This window comes from Oncorhynchus mykiss, chromosome 17 (genome assembly GCF_013265735.2).
Source record: "Oncorhynchus mykiss isolate Arlee chromosome 17, USDA_OmykA_1.1, whole genome shotgun sequence".
In the NCBI taxonomy this organism is placed as follows: Eukaryota; Metazoa; Chordata; class Actinopteri; order Salmoniformes; family Salmonidae; genus Oncorhynchus; species Oncorhynchus mykiss.
The window spans coordinates 59,926,143-59,946,458 of NC_048581.1; the positions used below are offsets into that span (position 1 = coordinate 59,926,143).

Here is a 20,316-nt window from a genome sequence, read left to right on the forward strand (position 1 = left end):
ACATCAACAACATAGCTCAGGCAGTAGGAAGTTCACTCATCCATTTATATGCAGATGATACAGTCTTATACTCAAAGATTTCTTAGTGTCCAACAAGCTTTCTCTACCCTTAAGCTTGTTCTGAACACCTCCAAAATAAAGGTAATGTGGTTTGGTAAGAAGAATGCCCCTCTTCCCCCATGTGTCATTACTACCTCTGAGGGTTTAGAGCTTGACCTCATGCAAATACTTGGGAGTATGGCTAGACGGTGCACTGTCCTTCTCTCAGCACATATCAAAGCTGCAGGCTAAAGTTAAATCTAGACTTGGTTTCCTCGATCTGTAAGGTATGCGGAACTGGCTGCAGGGAAGTCAGGCGCAGGAGAGCAGAATTGGGTAGCAAACGGGGAGCCCTTTGTTACGCCGAACAGACACACGGCACTAAGGACAATAAACAAATATGGGTTGACATAACCCGGTGCAAACCAGTCTGACGTACACATACACAACAAACAATTCCCCCCTCCTCACCTCCAGGCATGGGGGGGAACAGAGGGTTAAATACACGTCAAATAATGAGGGAATGTAAACCAGGTGTGCGGGAAAACAAGACAAATGGAAAATGAAATGGAAAATGAAAAGTGGATCGGCGATGGCTAGAAGACCGGTGACATCGACCACCGAATGCCGCCCGAACAAGGAGAGGAACCGACTTCGGCGGAAGTCATGACACTATCGTAATCGCTCCTCTTTCACCCCAGCTACCAAACTAACCCTGATTCAGATTACCATCCTACCCATGCTAGATTCCGGAGACATAATTTATTGATCGGCAGGTAAGGGTGCTCTCGAGTGGCTAGATGTTTTTTACCATTCTGCCATCAGATTTTCCACCAATGCTCCTTATAGGACACATCACTGCACTCTATACTCCTTTGTAAACTGGTCATCTCTGTAAACCTGTCGCAAGACCCACTGGTTGATGCTTATTTATAAAACCCTCGTAGGCCTCACTCCCCCATATCTGAGATATCAACTGCAGCCCTCATTATCCACATACAACACCCATTCTGCCAGTCACATTCTGTTAAAGGTCCCCAAAAGCGCACACATCCCTGGGTCGCTCCTCTTTTCAGTTCGCTGCAGCTAGAGACTGGAACGAGCTGCAACAAGCACTGAAACTGGACAGTCTCTTCATTCAAAGACTCAATCATAGACACTTTTACTGACAGTTGTGGCTGCTTTGTATGATGTATTGTTGTCTCTACCTTCTTGACCTTTGTGCTGTTGACTTTGCCCAATAATGTTTGTACCATGTTTTTGTGCTGCTACGATGTTGTGTTGCTACCATGTTGTTGTCATGTTGTGTTGCTACCATGCTGTGTTGTCATGTTTTACTGCCTTGTTATGTTGTTGTCTTAGGTCTTTCTTTATGTAGTGTTGTGTCTCTCTTGTTGTGATGTGTGTTTTGTCCTATATTTATATTGTATTTATTTTTTTAATCCCAGGCCTTTTGCCTTTTAGTAGGCCGTCATTATAAATAAGAATATGTTCTTAAGTGACTTGCCTAGATAAATAAAGGTTAAGTAAATACAAATAAATAAATACAATTTGGCCAAGTAGCAAAACAAAACACAAACTGTTACTTTCGCTAAGCAGACGGATTCAGCCCATCCTACCTGCGGATGGCTACCGTCATGGCCTCTGGGGAGGTGGCACAGGGACAGATGACCTCTGGCTTCAGCCCGTGGATCTGGAACACATTGAGGAAGGCATCGCAGGACGACACCGACCCTTAGGGAGAGACAAAGACAGAGAGAGAGAGAGACTCAACAACAATGACATCTCACAACACTGACCATTTTTGGAGGGTATCCATTTTAACCATACAGGGCTTTGTTTATCACTTGCAATTGTCCTATTTGCTGTATGTCAGCCCCACTGACTGCCTGGAAGGTGCAATCGCACCAAGCGTTTACCGACAGCAATGTTTTTTGGTCCTGTCCAGACTGGACCAAATCTGAACCAATCATAGACGTCTATGTTTGGTTCAGATTTTGTCCGGTGTAGACCAGCCTTGATTTCAACATCCACTGACGTCCAGACTGGCCTTTATTTGGCCCAAACATAGACGTCTATAATTGGTTCAGATTTGGTCCACTCCTGACATCTACAGTGCCTTCGGAAAGTTTTCAGACCCCTTGACTTTTTCCACATTCTGTTAGGTTAACCTTATTCTAAAATGTACTTTAAAAAATGCATCAATCTACACAAAATACCCCATAATGACAAAGCACAAACAGGTTTTTAGGAATAGTTGCTAATTTATTAAAAATAAAAACTGAAATATGACATTTACATAAGTATTCAGACCAGTACTTTGTTAAAGCACCTTTGGCAGCGATTACAGTCTCGACCCTTCTTGGGTATGACGCTACAAGCTTGGCACACCTGTACTTGGGGAGTTTCTCCCAATCTTCTCTGCAGATCCTCTCAAGTTCTGTCAGGTTGGAAAGGGAGCGTTGCTGCACAGCTATTTTCAGGTCTCTACAGAGATGTTCAATTGAGTTCAAGTCCGGGCTCTGGCTGGGCCACTCAAGGACATTCAGAGACTTGTCCCGAAGCCATTCCTGTGTTGTCTTGCCTGTGTGCTTAGGGTCGTTGTCCTGTTGGAAGGTGAACCTTCGCCCCAGTCTGATCTCTCTGTACTTTGCTCCGTTCATCTTTGCCTAGATCCTGACGAGTCTCCCAGTCCCTGCCGCTGAAAAACATCCCCACAGCATGATGGTGTCAGGTTTCCTAGACGTGACGCTTGGCATTCAGGCCAAAGAGTTCAATCTTGGTTTCATCAGACCAGAGAATCTTGTTTCTCATGGTCTGAGAGTCTTTAGGTGCCTTTTGGCAAACTCCAATCGGGCTGTCATGTGCCTTTTACTGAGAAGGGGCTTCCGTCTGGTCACTCTACCATAAAAGCCTGATTGGAGGAGTGCTGCAAAGATGGTTGTCTTTCGGGAAGGTTCTCCTATCTCCACAGAGGAACTCTGGAGCTCTGTCAGAGTGACCATAGGGTTCTTGGTCACCTCCTTGACCAAGACCCTTGTCCCGTGATTGCTCAGTTTGGCTGGGTGGCCAGCTGTAGGAAGAGTCTTGGTGGTTTCAAACTCTTTCTATTTGAGAATGATGGAGGCCACTGTGCTTCTGGGGACCTTCAATGCTGCAGACATGTTTTGGTACCCTTCTCCAGATCTGTGCCTCGACAAAATCCTGTCTCGGAGCTCTACGGACAATTTCTTCGACCTCAGGGTTTGGTTTTTGCTCTGACATGCACTGTCAACTGTGGGACCTTATATAGACAGTTGTGTGCCTTTCCCAAATAATGTCCAATCAATTGAATTTAAAACAGGTGGACTCCAATCAAGTTGTAAAAACATCTGAATGATGATTAATGGAAACAGGATGCACCTGAGCTCAATTTTGAGTCACATAGCAAAGGGTCTGAATACTTAAGTAAATAAGGTATTTCTGTGTACATTTGCAAAACATTACTAGAAAACTGTTTTCGCTTTGTCGTTATGGGGTAATATGTGTAGATTGCTAAGGAATTTGTATTTATTTAATCCATTTTAGAATAAGGCTGTAATGTAACAAAATGTGGAAAAAGTCAAGGGGTCTGAATACTTTCCGAAGGCACTATGTTTCACAATTTTGGACAGCACAGTACAGCACAGCAGAGTACAGTACATTACAGTATAGTACACAGTATAGTCAAGAAAAGTAGAATATAGTACAGTACAATACAGTAGAGCACAGTAGAGTACTGTAAAGTAGTGTACTGTATTGTCCCCTACTTTATTCTAATGCACTATACTCTAATGAACTAAACTTTACTCTACTGTCTACTCTACCAAATAAACGTTTTCCTGTACTGCACTCTACTGTGCTCTATTGTACAAATCGGTGCCGTACTGTACTGAGGTTCAAACTTGTGAAACATAGCCTAAACGTCTATTATTAGTACAGTTTTGGATCTGGTCTACACTGACCAAATGTGCACTTGTTTGGGGGCGGTGCTAATTAGCATAATACCCAACATGCTACATTATACATAAAAACTATATCATTTACATTTTGGTTATTCAGCAGATGATCTTATCCAGAACCACCTACAGTGAATGCATTCAACATAAATAGATAAACAACAATATATCACAGTCATAGTAAGAAAGATTTTTTAACTGAGAATGTTATTGTAGTTGAAGTTGTCTGTTGGTTTATTACGTAGGTTGAATTAGTTTGAACATAATTGCTGTCAGGTACAAAGCTTTTGAAAAAGCTAACATACCTAATGCTACAGCTGAAAGTAATACTAAATATTCTGTTGCAATCTTCAGTTGGATCCTTTTTCCTATAGTAAGAGCCTTGAAAAAGTATTATCGTGATACAATGCTTATTTCATTGAGAATGTATGTGCAGTTGAAATTTTACCATAGAATCAACGTCTGAAAAAAAAAAAGTATTTTTAACATCTGTAAATTAAGTATTTTCAATGTCCGGAAAATACATATTTTTGACTGCCAGAAAATAAGTCTTCTCACCTTTCATTCAACACCTACAATGCACCCGATTTCAACATCCGGAAAATAAGTATTTTCGACATATGGAAAATTATATTTTCACCTTTCATTCAGTACCTAAAATGCAAAATACCTTTTAAAGTCTTTTCAAGGTAATTTTGCTTACTGGGATGCAGACCAGTTCCAAACATGTCTGCCATCTGTAGTTCCAGTGTGGCTTCCACACATTTCCCTGCATGGACTACATTTCACACTCACAGGGGTTGGCTCCGTCAGCGACAATGAGCATGCGCAGTGATGCCAGGCTGGTGTCCCTCTGTTCCCTGTGTGCCATCATGGCCCAGTGCAGGTCACGACACTTCACCAAGGCAACGCGCGCTATGGGGGGAGAGGAGGAACAAATGAGTACATGGACATCACAGTGTTCTCATGGTCACACGGAGAGCGAGAGGGTGTGGAGGTGTGGGTGGTATAACTACCTTTATGTATATGGACCCTCTGAACCCAGGAGAGAGGGCAAGCCTTCATCACAGCGTAGGGCACACTAATAGTGTGGATCCTGTTCATTACACTCTGAAAGAACAACAAAATACAACTTATTGAATGGAAATTCATATGATATGAAATCAGTTTACCTGTAACTATTATCCCCCCATCCACAAACACACTCTCACCGTGAGAACTCCATGCCACAGGCCCATGTCCTTTTTAAAGTCCAGAACGTTCACTAATGTCTCACCTAAGAACAGAAACAAATAGATAAGTCCCTATGAGAAGCATCCTTCAAACACTTGTTCCCTGTGTATCATCGTCAAAACCCAAGATGGCGTAGCAGTCAGACGTCTTTGTCCTTCGTCTTGTCGTGTCCCATGTATATATATATCTCTTTATATCTTTTTCTTCGCATATCTTCTTTTATCTTTTTCTAAACCTCAACTTCAAAATACTCTCCTGCAACCCGCCTCACCCAATGTGTTGTGGATCTGTTTTTTCTAACGTATTTTTATTTACCTCGGAACCGGAATCCCCCAACAGAAGCTAGCCAGCTCACTAGCCACTAGCTAGTAGTCAGCTAACCCCTGCTAGCGGTCATCAGCTAACCATTAGCTCGGTAAGCTCTCGCCAGTTTGTACAACGCGACTCAAACCAGAGCATACCGGACCTATTTTCTCTCCATATCCCTGGATTCCTACCGCAAGCTCTGGACCTTTTTATCTGGATCATCGCAGCTAGCCAGCTGCTATCCGAGTGACTACTCCTGGCTAACGTCTGCACCAATTAACAATCACTAATTAGCCTGGAGCTAGTCCATGCTAGGCCCATTCTCCCGGCTAGCTGAAGAGGCCCATCAGGTACTCCTGGGCTACAATACCCGGACCCCTTCTATTGCTGATACGGGGCACGGAAGCCCGCCGATCCTTCACAACTGGACTACGACGTAATCTGCTCAAGGGGGTACTCAACTGGCCCCTACATCGTGACGTCCCCTGAATGCTCATCTGCTAGCCTGCTAGCCGCGGCCCGCTAGCTGTCGAGAGCATATTGGACTGTTAGCTGAATAGATCCATCAGCCAATTTCTTGGGCCACGATACCTATTTTGCCAATTGGACTTGAACCCCTCTGCTACTCGAAACCCTACTAATCCATCACGACTGGTCTATCGACGTCACCGCATGAGGAGGCTAAAACATACTTTCTTCTGTCGAGACGTCCCTCTAAGGCCCTTCTGCTAGCTTGCTAGCCACGGCCTGCTAGCTATCTGAATCGCCGTGTCTCCAGCCAGCCCAACCACTCACTGGAACCCTACGCATGCCTCTCCTTAATATCAATATGCCTTGTCCATTACTGTCCTGGTTAGTGATTATTGTCTTATTTCACTGTAGAGCCTCTAGCCCTGCTCAATATGCCTTAAACAACCATTAAATTCCACCTCCCACATATGTGGTGACATCACCTGGTTAAAACGTCTCTAGAGACAATATCTCTCTCATCTTTACTCAATTCCTAGGTTTACCTCCAATGTACTCACATCCTACCATTCCTTTGTCTGTACATTATGCCTTGAATCAATTATATTGCACCCAGAAACCTGCTCCTTTTACTCTCTGTTCCGAACGTACTAGACGACCAGTTCTGAAAGCTTTTAGCCGTACCCTTTTCCTACTCCTCCTCTGTTCCTCTGGTGATGTAGAGGTAAATCCAGGCCCACTCCTACTCCCCAGGTGCTCACATTTGTTGACTTCTGTAACCGTAAAAGCCTTGGTTTTACGCATGTTAACATTAGAAGCCTCCTCCCTAAGTTTGTTTTATTCACTGCTTTAGCACACTCTGCCAACCCGGATGTCCTAGCCGTGTCTGAATCCTGGCTTAGGAAGACCACCAAAAACGCTGAAATGTACATTGCTAACTATTACATTTTCCGACAAGATAGAACTGCCAAAGGGGGCGGTATGGCAATCGACTGCAGAAATAGCCTGCAGAGTTCTGTCTTACTATCCAGGTCTGTACCCAAACAATTCAAACTTCTACTTTTAAAAATCCACCTTTCAGAAACAAGTCTCTCACCGTTGCCGCTTGCTATAGACCACCCTCTGCCCCCAGCTGTGCCCTGGACACCATATGTGAATTGATTGTCCCCCATCTATTTTCAGAGCTCGTGCTGCTAGGTGACCTAAACTTGTGACATGCTTAACACCCCGGCCATCCTACAATCTAAGCTTGATGCCCTCAATCTCACACAAATGATCAAATACACTCCAACACTCCAAATACACCTCTGCTGTTTTCAACCAAGATCTCAGCGATCACTGCCTTATTGCCTGCATCCGTAATGGGTCTGCGGTCAAACAACCACCCCTCATCACTGTTAAATGCTCCCTAAAACCCTTTAGCGAGCAGGCCTTTCTAATCGACCTGGCCCGGGTATCCGGGAAGGATTCTGACCTCATCGCGTCAGTAGAGGATGCCTGGTTATTCTTTAAAAGTGCCTTCCTCACCATCTTAAATAAGCATGCCCCATTCAAAAAATGTAGAACCAGGAACAAATATAGCCCTTGATTCTCTCCAGATCTGACTGCCCTTGACCAGCACAAAACATCCTGTGGCATTCTGCATTAGCATCAAATAGCCCCTGTGATATGCAAATATGCATCACAAACTCAAAAAAGTTCTGGGACACTGTAAAGTCCATGGAGAATAAGAGCACCTCCTCCCAGCTGCCGACTGCACTGAGGCTAGGAAACACTGTCACCACCGATAAATGCACTATAATTGAGAATTTCAATAAGTATTTTTCTACGGCTGGCCGTGCTTTCCACCTGGCTACCCATACCCCGATCAACAGCCCTCCACCCCCCCCCCCCCCCCCCCCCCCCCCCACAGCAACTCGCCCAAGCCTCCCCATTTCTCCTTCACCCAAATCCAGATAGCTGATGTTCTGAAAGAACTGCAAAATCTGGACCCCTACAAATCAGAGGGGCTAGACAATCTGGACCCTCTCTTTCTAAAATTATCTGCCGAAATTGTTGCAACCCCTATTACTAGCCCGTTCAACCTCTCTTTCATATCGTCTGAAATTCCCAAAGATTGGAAAGCTGCCGCGGTCATCCCTCTCTTCAAAGGGGGAGACACTAGACCCAAACTGCTACAGACCTATATCTATCCTACCCTGCCTTTCTAAGGTCTTCGAAAGCCAAGTTAACTTCTTTGGGATAGGGGGCAGCATTTTCCCTTTTGGATGAATAGCGTGCCCAGAGTGAACTGCCTCCTACTCAGTCCCAGATGCTAATATATGCATATTATTATTCATATTGGATAGAAAACACTTTGAAGTTTCTAAAACTGTTTGAATGATGTCTGAGTACAACAGAACTCATATGGCAGACAAAAACCTGGGAAAAAATCCAAACAGGAAGTGGGAAATCTGAGGGTTGTAGTTTTTGAACTCACCCCTATTGAATACACAGTGGGATATTGGTTATGTTGCACTTCCTAAGGCTTTCACTAGATGTCAACCGTCTTTAGAATCTTGAATGAGGATTCTACTGTGATGTGGAGCCGGATGGGAGCACTGAGTCAGTGGTCTGCCTACAGCCTCGTTCTCAGTCACGAGCTTTCACTTGAAAGGTAGCTGTCATTCCATTGCTTCTCTACAGACATAGGAATTCTCCAGTTGGAACATTATTTAACTTTTATGATAAAAAAACATCCTAAAGATTGATTATATACTTAGTTTGACAAGTTTCTTCGACCTGTAATATAACTTTTTGAACGTTTCGTCCAAATGGACCAGATCGCGCATTTGGATTGGTTAACCAAACGGCCTAACAAAAGAAGCTATTGGACATAAATGGACATAAATGATGGACATTATCGAACAAAACAAGCATTTATTGTGGAACTGCGATTCCTGGGAGTGCATTCTGATGAAGATCATCAAAGGTAAGTGAATATTTAAAATACTGTTTATGAATAACGTTGACTACCCAACATGGCGGATGTATTCTTGGGTTGTGTATGTCGTCTGAGCGCCGTACTCAGATTATTGCATGGTTTGCTTTTTCCGTAAAGTTTTTTAAAAATCTGACACAGCGGTTGCATTAAGGAGAAGTATTTCTTTAAATCTTTGAATAACACTTGTATCTTTTATTAATGTTTATTATGAGTATTTCTGTGATTTGATGTGGCTCTGTGGAAATTCACGGGATGTTTTGGAGGCAAAGCCAAATGTAAGGTTTTTGGATATAAATATGAAATTGATCAAACAAAACATACATGTATTGAGTAACATGTTGTCCCGGGAGTGTCGTCTGATGAAGAATATCAAAGGTTAGTGGTACATTTTATGAATTTTTCTGCTTTTTGTGACTCCTCTCTTTGCTTGGAAAATCACTGTATGCTTTCTAGCATCACTACTCTGGACGGTTCTGACTTAGAATATGTGGACAACTACAAATACCTAGGTGTCTGATTAGACTGTAAACTATCCTTCCAGACTCACATTAAGCATTTCCAATCCAAAATTAAATCCCAGAATCGGCTTCCTATTTCGCAAACAAAGCATCCTTCACTCATGCTGCCAAACATACCCTCGTAAAACTGACCATGCTACTGATCCTCGACTTCGGCGATGTCATTTACAAAATAGCCTGCAACACTCTACTCAACAAATTGGATGCAGTCTATCACAGTGCCATCCGTTTGGTCACCAAAGCCCCACATACTACCCACCACTGCAACCTGTACGCTCTCGTTGGCTGGCCCTCGCTTCATACTCGTTGCCAAACCCATTGGCTCCAGGTCATCAACAAGTCTCTGCTAGGTAAAGCCCCTCTTTATCTCAGCTCACTGGTCACCATAGCAGCACCCACCCGTAGCACGCACTCCAGCAGGTATATCTCACTGGTCACCCCCAAAGCCAATTCTTCCTTTGGCCACCTTTCCTTCCAGTTTTCTGCAGCAAATGACTGGAATGAACTACAAAAAACACTGAGGCTGGAGACTCATATCTCCCTCACCATCTTTAAGCACCAGCTGTCAGAGCCGCTCACAGATCACTGCACCTTTACATAGCCCATCTGTAAATAGCCCATCCAACTACCTCATCCCCATACTGTATTTATTTATTTTTCTTGCTCCTTTGCACCCCAGTATCTCTACTTGCACATACTTCTTCTGCACATCTACCATTCCAGTGTTTAATTGCTATATTGTAATTACTTCGCCACCATGGCCTATTTGTTGCCTTACCTCCCTTATCCTACCTCATTTGCACATACTGTATATAGAATTTTCTACTGTGTTATTCACTATATGTTTCTTTACTCCATGTGTAACTCTGTGTTGTTGTATATGTCGAACTGCTTTGCTTTATCTTGGCCAGGTCGCAGTTTCAAATGAGAACTTGTTCTCAACTAGCCTACCTGGTTAAATAAAAGGTGAAATATCTATATTATTTTTTAAATCCTCATAAAGATGCCATAGACTTACTCTTGCGATAGGGTATGCCTCTCTCATATTGTGTAGTTACTCACCCTCACAGTAGTTGCAGGCCTGGGTCAGTGCTTGGCAATGGGTTAACATGGCCACCTTAGACACAGCCACACCCATCACTGTGCCCTCCTTACTTGCCTTGTACTAGGGGGAGAGAAAACACAATCCATTAGGATTGAATGAGAAGTACACACATGTGCACACACACACCTCACCTCTATGTATGCAGGGTCAGTGTTAGCTGTAGGGATGTGGGGCTGCCAGTCCTTGCCAGGTTTGGTGAGGTACTTGGAATCTGTCACCACCCACTTTAGCTGAGGCCAGCCTATGAAAGACAGTTAATAACATACATCAGCCAATCAACTTCATTAAAAAGAGACTCATAGCGAAAGACAAAAAGTATCACATTTTGATCTCTAGATCAAAGATCTCTGAGATCAACCAGATTGCAGTCGTCGACTGGATGACTACAAATCACCTGGCTTCCTAAATAACTACTCATTACTACTACTACTTGTAGATCAGTCAGTCTTCTCAGTCGGTGACCAGTGAATGAAATACATTGATGCTCTGTAATACGGCCAGTAAGAGAGGCAGCTCCAGACCTTTGAACTGTAGTATCTCTCCGGTGGGCGTCTTGGGGAGTCCCTTCAGACAGATCTCACTGGTCAGAGCCAGAGTTACACCACAACTGCCAAGCAGGAAGCCCACCTGACTACTGCCTGCATCCTGGTGGAACAACAATGGGCATGGAGTCAATCACAAAGCAGATGTAACAGCATGTCAATGTAGGCTTGAAAAAGTTCCAATGACATGTCCTTACCTTGCGAGACAAAGGTACCTCTATAGGGACAGGGATGACCTCAGCCAGCAGGCATCCATAGAAGGCCACCCAGAACATCCCAGGGTCACTGTTTGGGTACACTAGAGCCACCTACCGGAAATAAAATAAAACATTTGGTTGATGTATGGACCTTAATGCAGAAATCAGCAGTAAAAAACAATAACAAAGTGTTCTCCCCGCCCATTTCGGTAAAAACCCTGTTTCTGTAAAAAAGCTGAGGGATGGGGCTGAATCATTTATAATTTTATAAAACAGGGAAGACATATTGAGACCTAAGTCTCTTTTACAAATGTGCCCTATATATATATGTATATATATAAATAATAGCCCTCACCCTCTGATCCAACAGGTCCCAGACATGCTCAATGGGATTGAGATCCGGGCTCTTCGCTGGCCATGTCTGAACACTGTCATTCCTGTCTTGTAGGAAATCACGCACAGAACGAGCAGTACGGCTGGTGGCATTGTCATGCGAAGGGTCATGTTAGAATGAGCCTGCAGGAAGGGTACCACGTGAGAGAGGAGGGTGTCTTCCCTGTAACGCACAGCGTTGACATTGACTGCAATGACAACAAGCTCAGTCCGATGATGCTGTGACACACCGCCCCAGACCATGATGGACCCTCCACCTCCAAATTGATTCCGCTCCAGAGTACAGGCCCCGGTGTAACGCTCATTCCTTCGACGACAAATGCGAATCCGACCATCACCTCTGGTGAGACAAAACCGCGACTCACCAGTGAAGAGCACTTTCTGCCAGTCCTGTCTGGTCCAGCGACGGTGGGTTTGTGCCCTTAGACAACGTTGTCGCCAGTGATGTCGGGTGAGGACCTGCCTTACAACAGGCCTACAATCCCTCAGTCCAGTCTCTCTCAGCATATTGTGGACAGTCTGAGCACTGATGGAGGGATTGCACGTTCCTGGTGTAACTAGGGCAGTTGTTGTTGCCAACCTGTACCTGTCCCGCTGGTGTGATGTTCGGATGTACTGATCCTGTGCAGGTGTTGTTACACGTGGTCTGCAACTGCGAGGATGATCAGCTGTCCGTCCTGTCTCCCCGTAGCGCTGTCTTAGGCGTCTCACAGTACGGACATTGCAATTTATTGCCCTGGCCACATCTGAAGTCCTCATGCCTCCTTGCAGCATGCCTAAGGCACATTCACGCAGATGAGCAGGGACCCTGGGCATCTTTCTTTGGGTGTTTTTCAGAGTCAGTAGAAAGGCCTCTTTAGTGTCCCAAGGTTTCATAACTGTGACATAATTGCCTACCGTCTGTAAGCTGTTAGTGTCTTAACGACCGTTCCACAGGTGCATGTTCATTAATTGTTTATGGGTCATTGAACAAGCATGGGAAACAGTGTTTAAACCCTTTACAACGAAGATCGGTGAAGTTATTTGGATTTTTACGAATTATCTTTGAAAGACAGTTTCTTATTTTGCTGAGTTTATAACATAAATATAAACATTTCTATCCAACCTATATAAATACACAGTACCAGTCAAAAGCTTGGACACACTTACTCCTTCAAGGGTTTGTCTACACTGTAGAATAATAGTGAAGATATCAAAAGTATGAAATAACATAAATGGAATCATGTAGTTACCAAAAAAGTGTTAAACAAATCAAAATATATTTAATATTTTTGATTCTTCAAAGTAGCCACCCTTTGCCTTGATGAAAGCTTTGCACGCTTTTGGCATTCTCTCAACCAGCTTCACCTGGAATGCTTTTCCAACAATCTTGAAGGAGTTCCCACATGTGCTGAGCACTTGTTGGCTGTCCTCCACTCCGCAGTCCAACTCATCCCAAACCATATCATTTGGGTTGAGGTCGGGTGATTGTGGAGGCCAGGTCATCTGATGCAGCACTCCATCACTCTCCTTCTTGGTCAAATAGCCTTTACACAGCCTGGAGGTATGCTGAGTCATTGTCCTTTTGAAAAACAAATTATAGTGCCACTAAGAGCAAACCAGATGGGATGGAGTATCGCTGCAGAATGGTGTGGTAGCCATGCTGGTTAAGTGTGCCTTGAATTCAAAATAAATCACTGACAATGTCACCAGCAAAGCACCCCAGCTCCTCCTCCATGCTTCACGGTGGGACCCACACATGCAGAGATCATCCGTTCACCTACTCTGCCTCTCACAAAGACACAGCGGTTGAAACCAAATATCTCAAATTTGGACTCTTAAGACCAAAGGACAGATTTCCACTAGTCTAATGTCCATTGCTTGTGTTTATTGGCCCAAGCAAGTCCCTTCTTCTTATTGGTGTCCTATAGTAGTGGTTTCTTTGCAGCAATTTGACCATGAAAGCCTGATTCACGCAGTCTCCTCTGAACAGTTGATGAAGAGATGTGTCTGTTACTTGAACTCTGTGAAGCATTTATTTGGGTTGCAATTTCTGAAGTGCAGTAAACTCTAATGAACGTATCCTCTGCAGCAAAGGTAACTCTGGGTGTTCCTTTCCTGTGGTGGTCCTCATGAGAGCCAGTTTCATCATAGCGCTTGATGTTTTTTTACGACTGCACTTGAAGAAACTTTCAAAGTTCTTAACATTTTCCAGATTGACTGACCTTCATGTCTTAAAGTAACAGACTGTCGTTTCTCTTTGCTTATTTGCGCTGTTCTTGCCATAATATGGACTTGGTCTTTTACCAAATAGGGCTATCTTCTGTATACCACCCCTACCTTGTCACAACACAACTGATTGGCTCAAACACATTAAGAAGGAAAGAAATTCCACAATGAACTTTTAACAAGGCACACCTGTTCATTGAAATGCATTCCACGTGACTACCTCATTAAGCTGGTTGAGAGAATGCCAAGAGTGTGCAAAGCTGTCATCAAGGCAAAGAGTGGCTACTTTAGATGTAGCAACTGCTGATTGCAAGCAAGCAATTGATTTTATAAGCAAGCAGTAAAATCTGATAAAAAAAACAGATACAACTACATCTTATGGAACAATGCGGACTGTGAAGAGACACACAAACTCGCTAACATACACACACCCTACACACACGTACATTGTAATGTTGTAATATTGTTGTATTGGGGAATTATACATTTTGTCATAGAGTAGTGGTGTAATAATGTGCTGTATGATGTACTGTTTTATTTGTATTTTTTTGTGATGTAATTGCCTTAATCTTGTTTGGACCCCAGGAAGAGTCGTTTCTGCCTTGACAGCAGCTAATGGGGATCCTTAATAAATAAAAACAAATTGAAAAAATATATATGGCGCTATATCATTACGAGAGAAGTAGAAGTAGTGCGAGTCAATGTGTCTCACCCTGTCCCCAGGCTTGAGGACCTGCTCGTTCTTGGGTCCCAGTTTGTTGAGGAGGGTGTAGGCCAGCTTCACACTGCGGCTCCACAGCTTCCCTGATGGCGGGAGAAGGGGAGGTAGGAGGGAGGAAGGGCATGCATCGTAAATAACAGTGTCACAATCTGTCAATCAATCTCATACTCCACCTCTCATAACCCTCCATTACCAAGATGACTTTATCCACATCATGACTACAGTATAGCACCAACAATAACCTAAGAGGATGTAATAAATAAAGAATCCCTCACTAAGTAGAGTTATAGATGTCAAAAATCATATGTTCTCTAATTGTAGGCAATCGTATAACCATGGATTAGATGGGGGTATCTAAGTCAGGTTGTAGTATCAGCATAAAATCTCTGCATGGCTCTAGGTCTCTCACCGTGGGTCAGTGTGGTTAGGGATTTGACACTGACATACCATAGGTCAGTGTGGTTAGGGGTTTGGGATTGTGAAATATCGTAGGTCAGTGTGGTTAGGGGTTTGAGATTGTGACATACTGTAGGCCAGTGTGATTAGGGGTTTGAGATTGTGACGTTCCGTAAGTCTGTGTGATTAGGGGTTTGAGATTGTGACGTTCCGTAAGTCTGTGTGGTTAGGGGTTTGAGATTGTGACGTTCCGTAAGTCTGTGTGGTTAGGGGTTTGAGATTGTGACATACTGTAGGCCAGTGTGATTAGGGGTTTGAGATTGTGACGTTCCGTAAGTCTGTGTGATTAGGGGTTTGAGATTGTGACGTTCCGTAAGTCTGTGTGATTAGGGGTTTGAGATTGTGACGTTCCGTAAGTCTGTGTGATTAGGGGTTTGAGATTGTGACGTTCCGTAAGTCTGTGTGATTAGGGGTTTGAGATTGTGACGTTCCGTAAGTCTGTGTGATTAGGGGTTTGAGATTGTGAAATACTGTAGGCCAGTGTGATTAGGAGTTTGAGATTGTGAAGTTCTGTAGGTCTGTGTGATTAGGGGTTTGAGACTGTTACATACCGTAGGTAAGTGTACAGGGGTTTGTGTGTGGGCCTAGTTTCTTACCGTAGGTCAGTGTGTACAGGGATTTGCCAGTGATGTCCAGGGCGGTGAGGGCGGGGCTCTTGCCCTGTGTGGCTCCCCATCGAGCCAGGGCGGCCTGGAGGGCCGGAGGCCAGTTACTGACCACCCCCAGGGGCTCCCCCTTCACTGGGATGATCTGACGGCCCTCTGGCCGTGGTGTATTGGGGTCCGGCTGGGGCACTGGAGGGAGAGAGGGAGGGGGGGCAGAATGAACCAGGTAGCACATTTGAGATTGGTACAGAGGGGTGGAAATGAAAACCTTGTAGGTGATCTGTTTGTGCTGTCTTGGGAATTGACAAGACAGCACAAACAGATTTGAAACCAGGCTAAGAGAGATCCACTGACTGAAGAATGAATGGTGGCTCACCCTCTACGATCTCCTCCTGGTCATCCACGAAGAACTCACTGAGGGGGGGCCTCTTGGGCCTCTTCAAGGTATTGAGCAGCTGCTGGATCTTAGTGGACACCCTGCTGTTCACCGGGACACCTGGATGGGGGGAGGCAAACACTGTCACACACACTCACCCTGCCCCAATATACAAAGGGAAGTCTTGATTGACTTCACACACATCTCTGGCTTTCCTTTCTCAACTTGCAGTCTGCTAGTATGAAAAGCAGCAGGCAAAGGGCTAACTCTACACCAGGACTGGGAGGGATGGAGTGATGTAAAGGGCTAACTCTACACCAGGACTGGGAGGGATGGAGTGAGGTAAAGGGCTAACTCTACACCAGGACTGGGAGGGATGGAGTGATGTAAAGGGCTAACTCTACACCAGGACTGGGAGGGATGGAGTGAGGTAAAGGGCTAACTCTACACCAGGACTGGGAGGGATGGAGTGAGGTAAAGGGCTAACTCTACACCAGGACTGGGAGGGATGGAGTGAGGTAAAGGGCTAACTCTACACCAGGACTGGGAGGGATGGAGTGAGGTAAAGGGCTAACTCTACACCAGGACTGGGAGGGATGGAGTGATGTAAAGGGCTAACTCTACACCAGGACTGGGAGGGATGGAGTGAGGTAAAGGGCTAACTCTACACCAGGACTGGGAGGGATGGAGTTAGGTAAAGGGCTAACTCTACACCAGGACTGGGAGGGATGGAGTGAGGTAAAGGGCTAACTCTACACCAGGACTGGGAGGGATGGAGTGAGGTAAAAGGGAAAATAATCATTGGTTGCATAATAGGAAAACACATGAGGATTCATTCGGTTTCAGAGGATGGTTCTGGTTTCACAGAAATACTACTCTCCCTAATCATATGGCGCAGAGGATATGAACAAGGCACAAACAGTACACAGAAGTATATATGACACAAGTAGTTCATGGGTTTCTCATAGGGAATGTGTTACCTCTTCTGTTACCTATTGCCAGTCAAAATAACATGCGACAGGGTGGAAAAAGGCCAGAAGAAAACAAAACAACATGGTTTAGTTAATGATATGATCCAGTCGGAAATTAACATGTTTTCAAGAAAAACACTATTACTTAAAAAAATATATATATTTTCAATGGAAATGCAAAAGTGTATGAAGATTCGGCGAGGACACACACTCACGCAGTCACAATCTCATATAAACACACCCACACACAGACTTCGTACTCTTACTTACACACACACACGGTGATCCTAAAAAAGAGGCTGTTCTTACCGTCGGCTGTCTCCATCATGCTGGAGCGACTTTGTCCGCGGCTCATCCCCCGGACCACAGGAGGGTTGTTGGGCCGGTCCACCTGAGAGGAGCCCCTGGCCTGGGGGGCTGCCGCCAACACGTCTGGGGGGGGTCCACTGTTCTCTGAAAGGCCTGGCAGAAAGACAGGGTCATTTTATCTGCTTGGTTTATCTTATATAGGGTTACATGCCAAGGCGTTCTAAAGTATTGTGGTCATGAGGACTTATCTTACCAATGCGTGCTTGAGCCAGCATGTCAGCTATGGCTGGATGCTGTGGCTGTGACTGTGGCTGTAGTTGTGACTGGTACTGTGGCTGGTACTGGGGCTGGTACTGGGGCTGGTACTGGGGCTTGTACTGGGGCTGGGCTTGGGGCTGGGTCTGGGATGGTTGAGGCTGGGGCTTGCTCTCTCCATGGGACAGAGTGGAGGAGGCGGAAGAAGCGGAAGAGGATGTGGAGGAGCCCTGGACAGAGCGGTTGATCCAGGAGTCGGGGCTCTGCAGACTGGGGGGCTGCAGCAGAGAGGAAGGGGCAGGAGCCCCCAAACCAGCACCCACTGACGACTGTCTCAACAGAGCACCCTCATCCTCTGAACTTGACGACGAGTCTGAGATAGGAGAAAGGAAGTAAGAGAGATGGAGAGAATTAGAAAGAGAGAGCGTGTGACCTTAGGATTAAACTCTACAGTACTAACAATAAAGCTTACGTAGGCTGTTCCTGAGGAAATAGAAGCAGTCAGGCTGATTTGAAGGAGTCAGTCCTACGCTACCTGGTGGGGTGCAGTTGTTGATGGGCGACTGAACGTAGGTGGAGCGCCGTTTGGTGGGCATGGGTAGTGCCATCTTCTCCTCCTTGTGTTTGGCCAACGCAGCCTGCACCGCCTCTGTGTGGATATCTGGGACAACGGGAGAAAGAGAGAGAGAGGGAGTGAGGGAAAGCGGAAGAAATTACAATTTTGAATTTGGATGATTGCAAAGGATAGGGGAATAGGGATGGAGAGGAAGATGAGAACATCCAAGATAAACATTAGTTTTTCTGGAAAAGCATAACTGAAATCTAAGTGAACCCGTCAGTCACAGAGATATTTAAAATAATAATAATAATTACATAGATACTGATGCATAAAGACAATCACTGTTCTGTCAACACAGTTAAAGCTGAATGGAGGTTTGACTTTCAACCATCAGAATAGGAGAGATGGCAGTTAGGTCCTGCTGTAACAGGAAACCACAGTCTGTTTGCTGGAGAGAGAGGGGCTATTATCATGCTCACCCATCCTTGTACACACACACACACACACACACACACACACACACACACACACACACACACACACACACACACACACACGTGCACAAAGGTACGGATCAGAGGATGACCAGAAGACACATCAGCACTTTCTGATACATTTCCTCATGACACGATCAAAATACGTAATAAAATCTACATAAAGCATCAAACGCAACACATTGCATAACCAACACTATAGAATGACATAAGATAACATTTGATTCTACTAAAAATAGACAGCTATTCTGTTCCCATTCTTCCTATACGCTGCATGCGTGATCATTCATCGCCATAGAAACATGAGAGAACGACCGTCACACACGTCCGAGAGGCATCTCCATGGCGATAGCCGAGGTTGCCGGGCGTTAAAATGTTAAATTGTTAGGTGTCTGTCCTCTACCTCTCCGGCACTACACGACAACCAACAATGAACAGCGCAGACAGCCAGACGCGATCAGAGCCCACACAACAACACAGTTGCAGCACCTCAGCCTAGCAACACGAACATACCCTACACACACCCATGTAAGCTCATTTAGGCTACATACACGCCAGACTACCTGGATCTAAACATCATCATATCGCTGATAGCTAATTATCAATCTCTCAGTCCTCTTGATCGCACCCTCTCAGTATTCCTTTCTCTGTAGCTCTACCCCCTCCTCTATCTCGCTCTCTCTCGTTCTCCCCATCACACTCTCTCAAGGAGACTGAGATGTCAGCAGGTTCTTCATAAGGACTGCTGGGAGTGTGACTGACCCACCCATCGCTGCTCTTCCCTGACCCCTCACTCACGCACTCTATCTCCCTCTTATTTCCTCTCAGTCCTGCTCAATATCTCTGTGATATTCCTCCGTTATCCTGTAATAGAACAGTGTTTGCCCTCAAACGTCAATTCTCTTCAAAGTCCTTCTCCATTGTCCCTGTATCCTATTTATTTCCACCTGGCTACCAGCTCTCATTTCCTTTCCCTCTTTCCCAATCCTTGCCCTGAATCCAGTCGGACTTCCAGCGAGATCCCCTGAGATTCCTCGACACGTCAAATGGAACTTGAATCATTTTTTCTGTTCTCTCTGGTGAGCTGTCCTATTAGCTCAAACAGACCCCACACAGTGGTGGTCCTTCCGTCCTTCATCCCCCAAAACCCCACTCCACAATGAGGTATGGGAGCTAGTGTGCGTGTGTGTGTACATGCATGTGTGTCTCACGTGAGAGGCAAGACCAGACTGATGCAGAGGCTGTCCAAACAGGGATGGGAGGAGAGAGAAATGTATGAAGCTGAGTATGAAGCTGCCTAGAGGGGGGACACATGTACACTGCATGCACCACTAGTAACAGAAGGAGAGAGAGAAAGAGAGAGGACAGAAAGACTCATACACTTCTCTACCATTCGTTATTCTTTCATGTCTTCTCAACCATCTAACTATCCATTCTAACACTCCTTCCCTGTACTCTATAGAATCTACAAAATAATTATATGGTGCTGAGTTCCTCCTTCCTGTTTAGTATTCCCCCTGCTCTCTCCACAGTCCAGCACATTGCCAAGCCATGACATCACTCCCCAATCACAATGTGAGGGATCTGACCTCTTGGGCTCC

The 20,316-nt window shown here is 45.0% G+C and overlaps 1 protein-coding gene across 4 annotated transcripts in view; it reads right to left on the reverse strand.

The window, feature by feature from the left end:
- LOC110493230 (disco-interacting protein 2 homolog B-A) overlaps window positions 1-20,316 on the reverse strand; it is a 79,292-nt gene that overhangs the window by 14,609 nt on the left and 44,367 nt on the right. For 2 of the 4 annotated variants that reach the window (XM_036950347.1, XM_036950346.1), the window contains exons 4-17: window positions 18,198-18,323; window positions 17,661-18,035; window positions 17,408-17,560; window positions 16,128-16,247; window positions 15,743-15,940; window positions 14,682-14,773; window positions 11,369-11,479; window positions 11,151-11,274; window positions 10,761-10,870; window positions 10,587-10,689; window positions 5,228-5,292; window positions 5,033-5,126; window positions 4,812-4,931; window positions 1,659-1,773 (exon numbers count right to left, since the gene is read on the reverse strand). In XM_036950347.1, coding sequence (XP_036806242.1) covers window positions 1,659-1,773; window positions 4,812-4,931; window positions 5,033-5,126; window positions 5,228-5,292; window positions 10,587-10,689; window positions 10,761-10,870; window positions 11,151-11,274; window positions 11,369-11,479; window positions 14,682-14,773; window positions 15,743-15,940; window positions 16,128-16,247; window positions 17,408-17,560; window positions 17,661-18,035; window positions 18,198-18,323 — 1,906 coding nt within the window. Of the gene's footprint in view, window positions 1-1,658; window positions 1,774-4,811; window positions 4,932-5,032; window positions 5,127-5,227; window positions 5,293-10,586; window positions 10,690-10,760; window positions 10,871-11,150; window positions 11,275-11,368; window positions 11,480-14,681; window positions 14,774-15,742; window positions 15,941-16,127; window positions 16,248-17,407; window positions 17,561-17,660; window positions 18,036-18,134; window positions 18,324-20,316 lie in introns of all 4 variants that reach the window. The other 2 variants (XM_036950344.1, XM_036950345.1) reach the window with 1 other exon arrangement.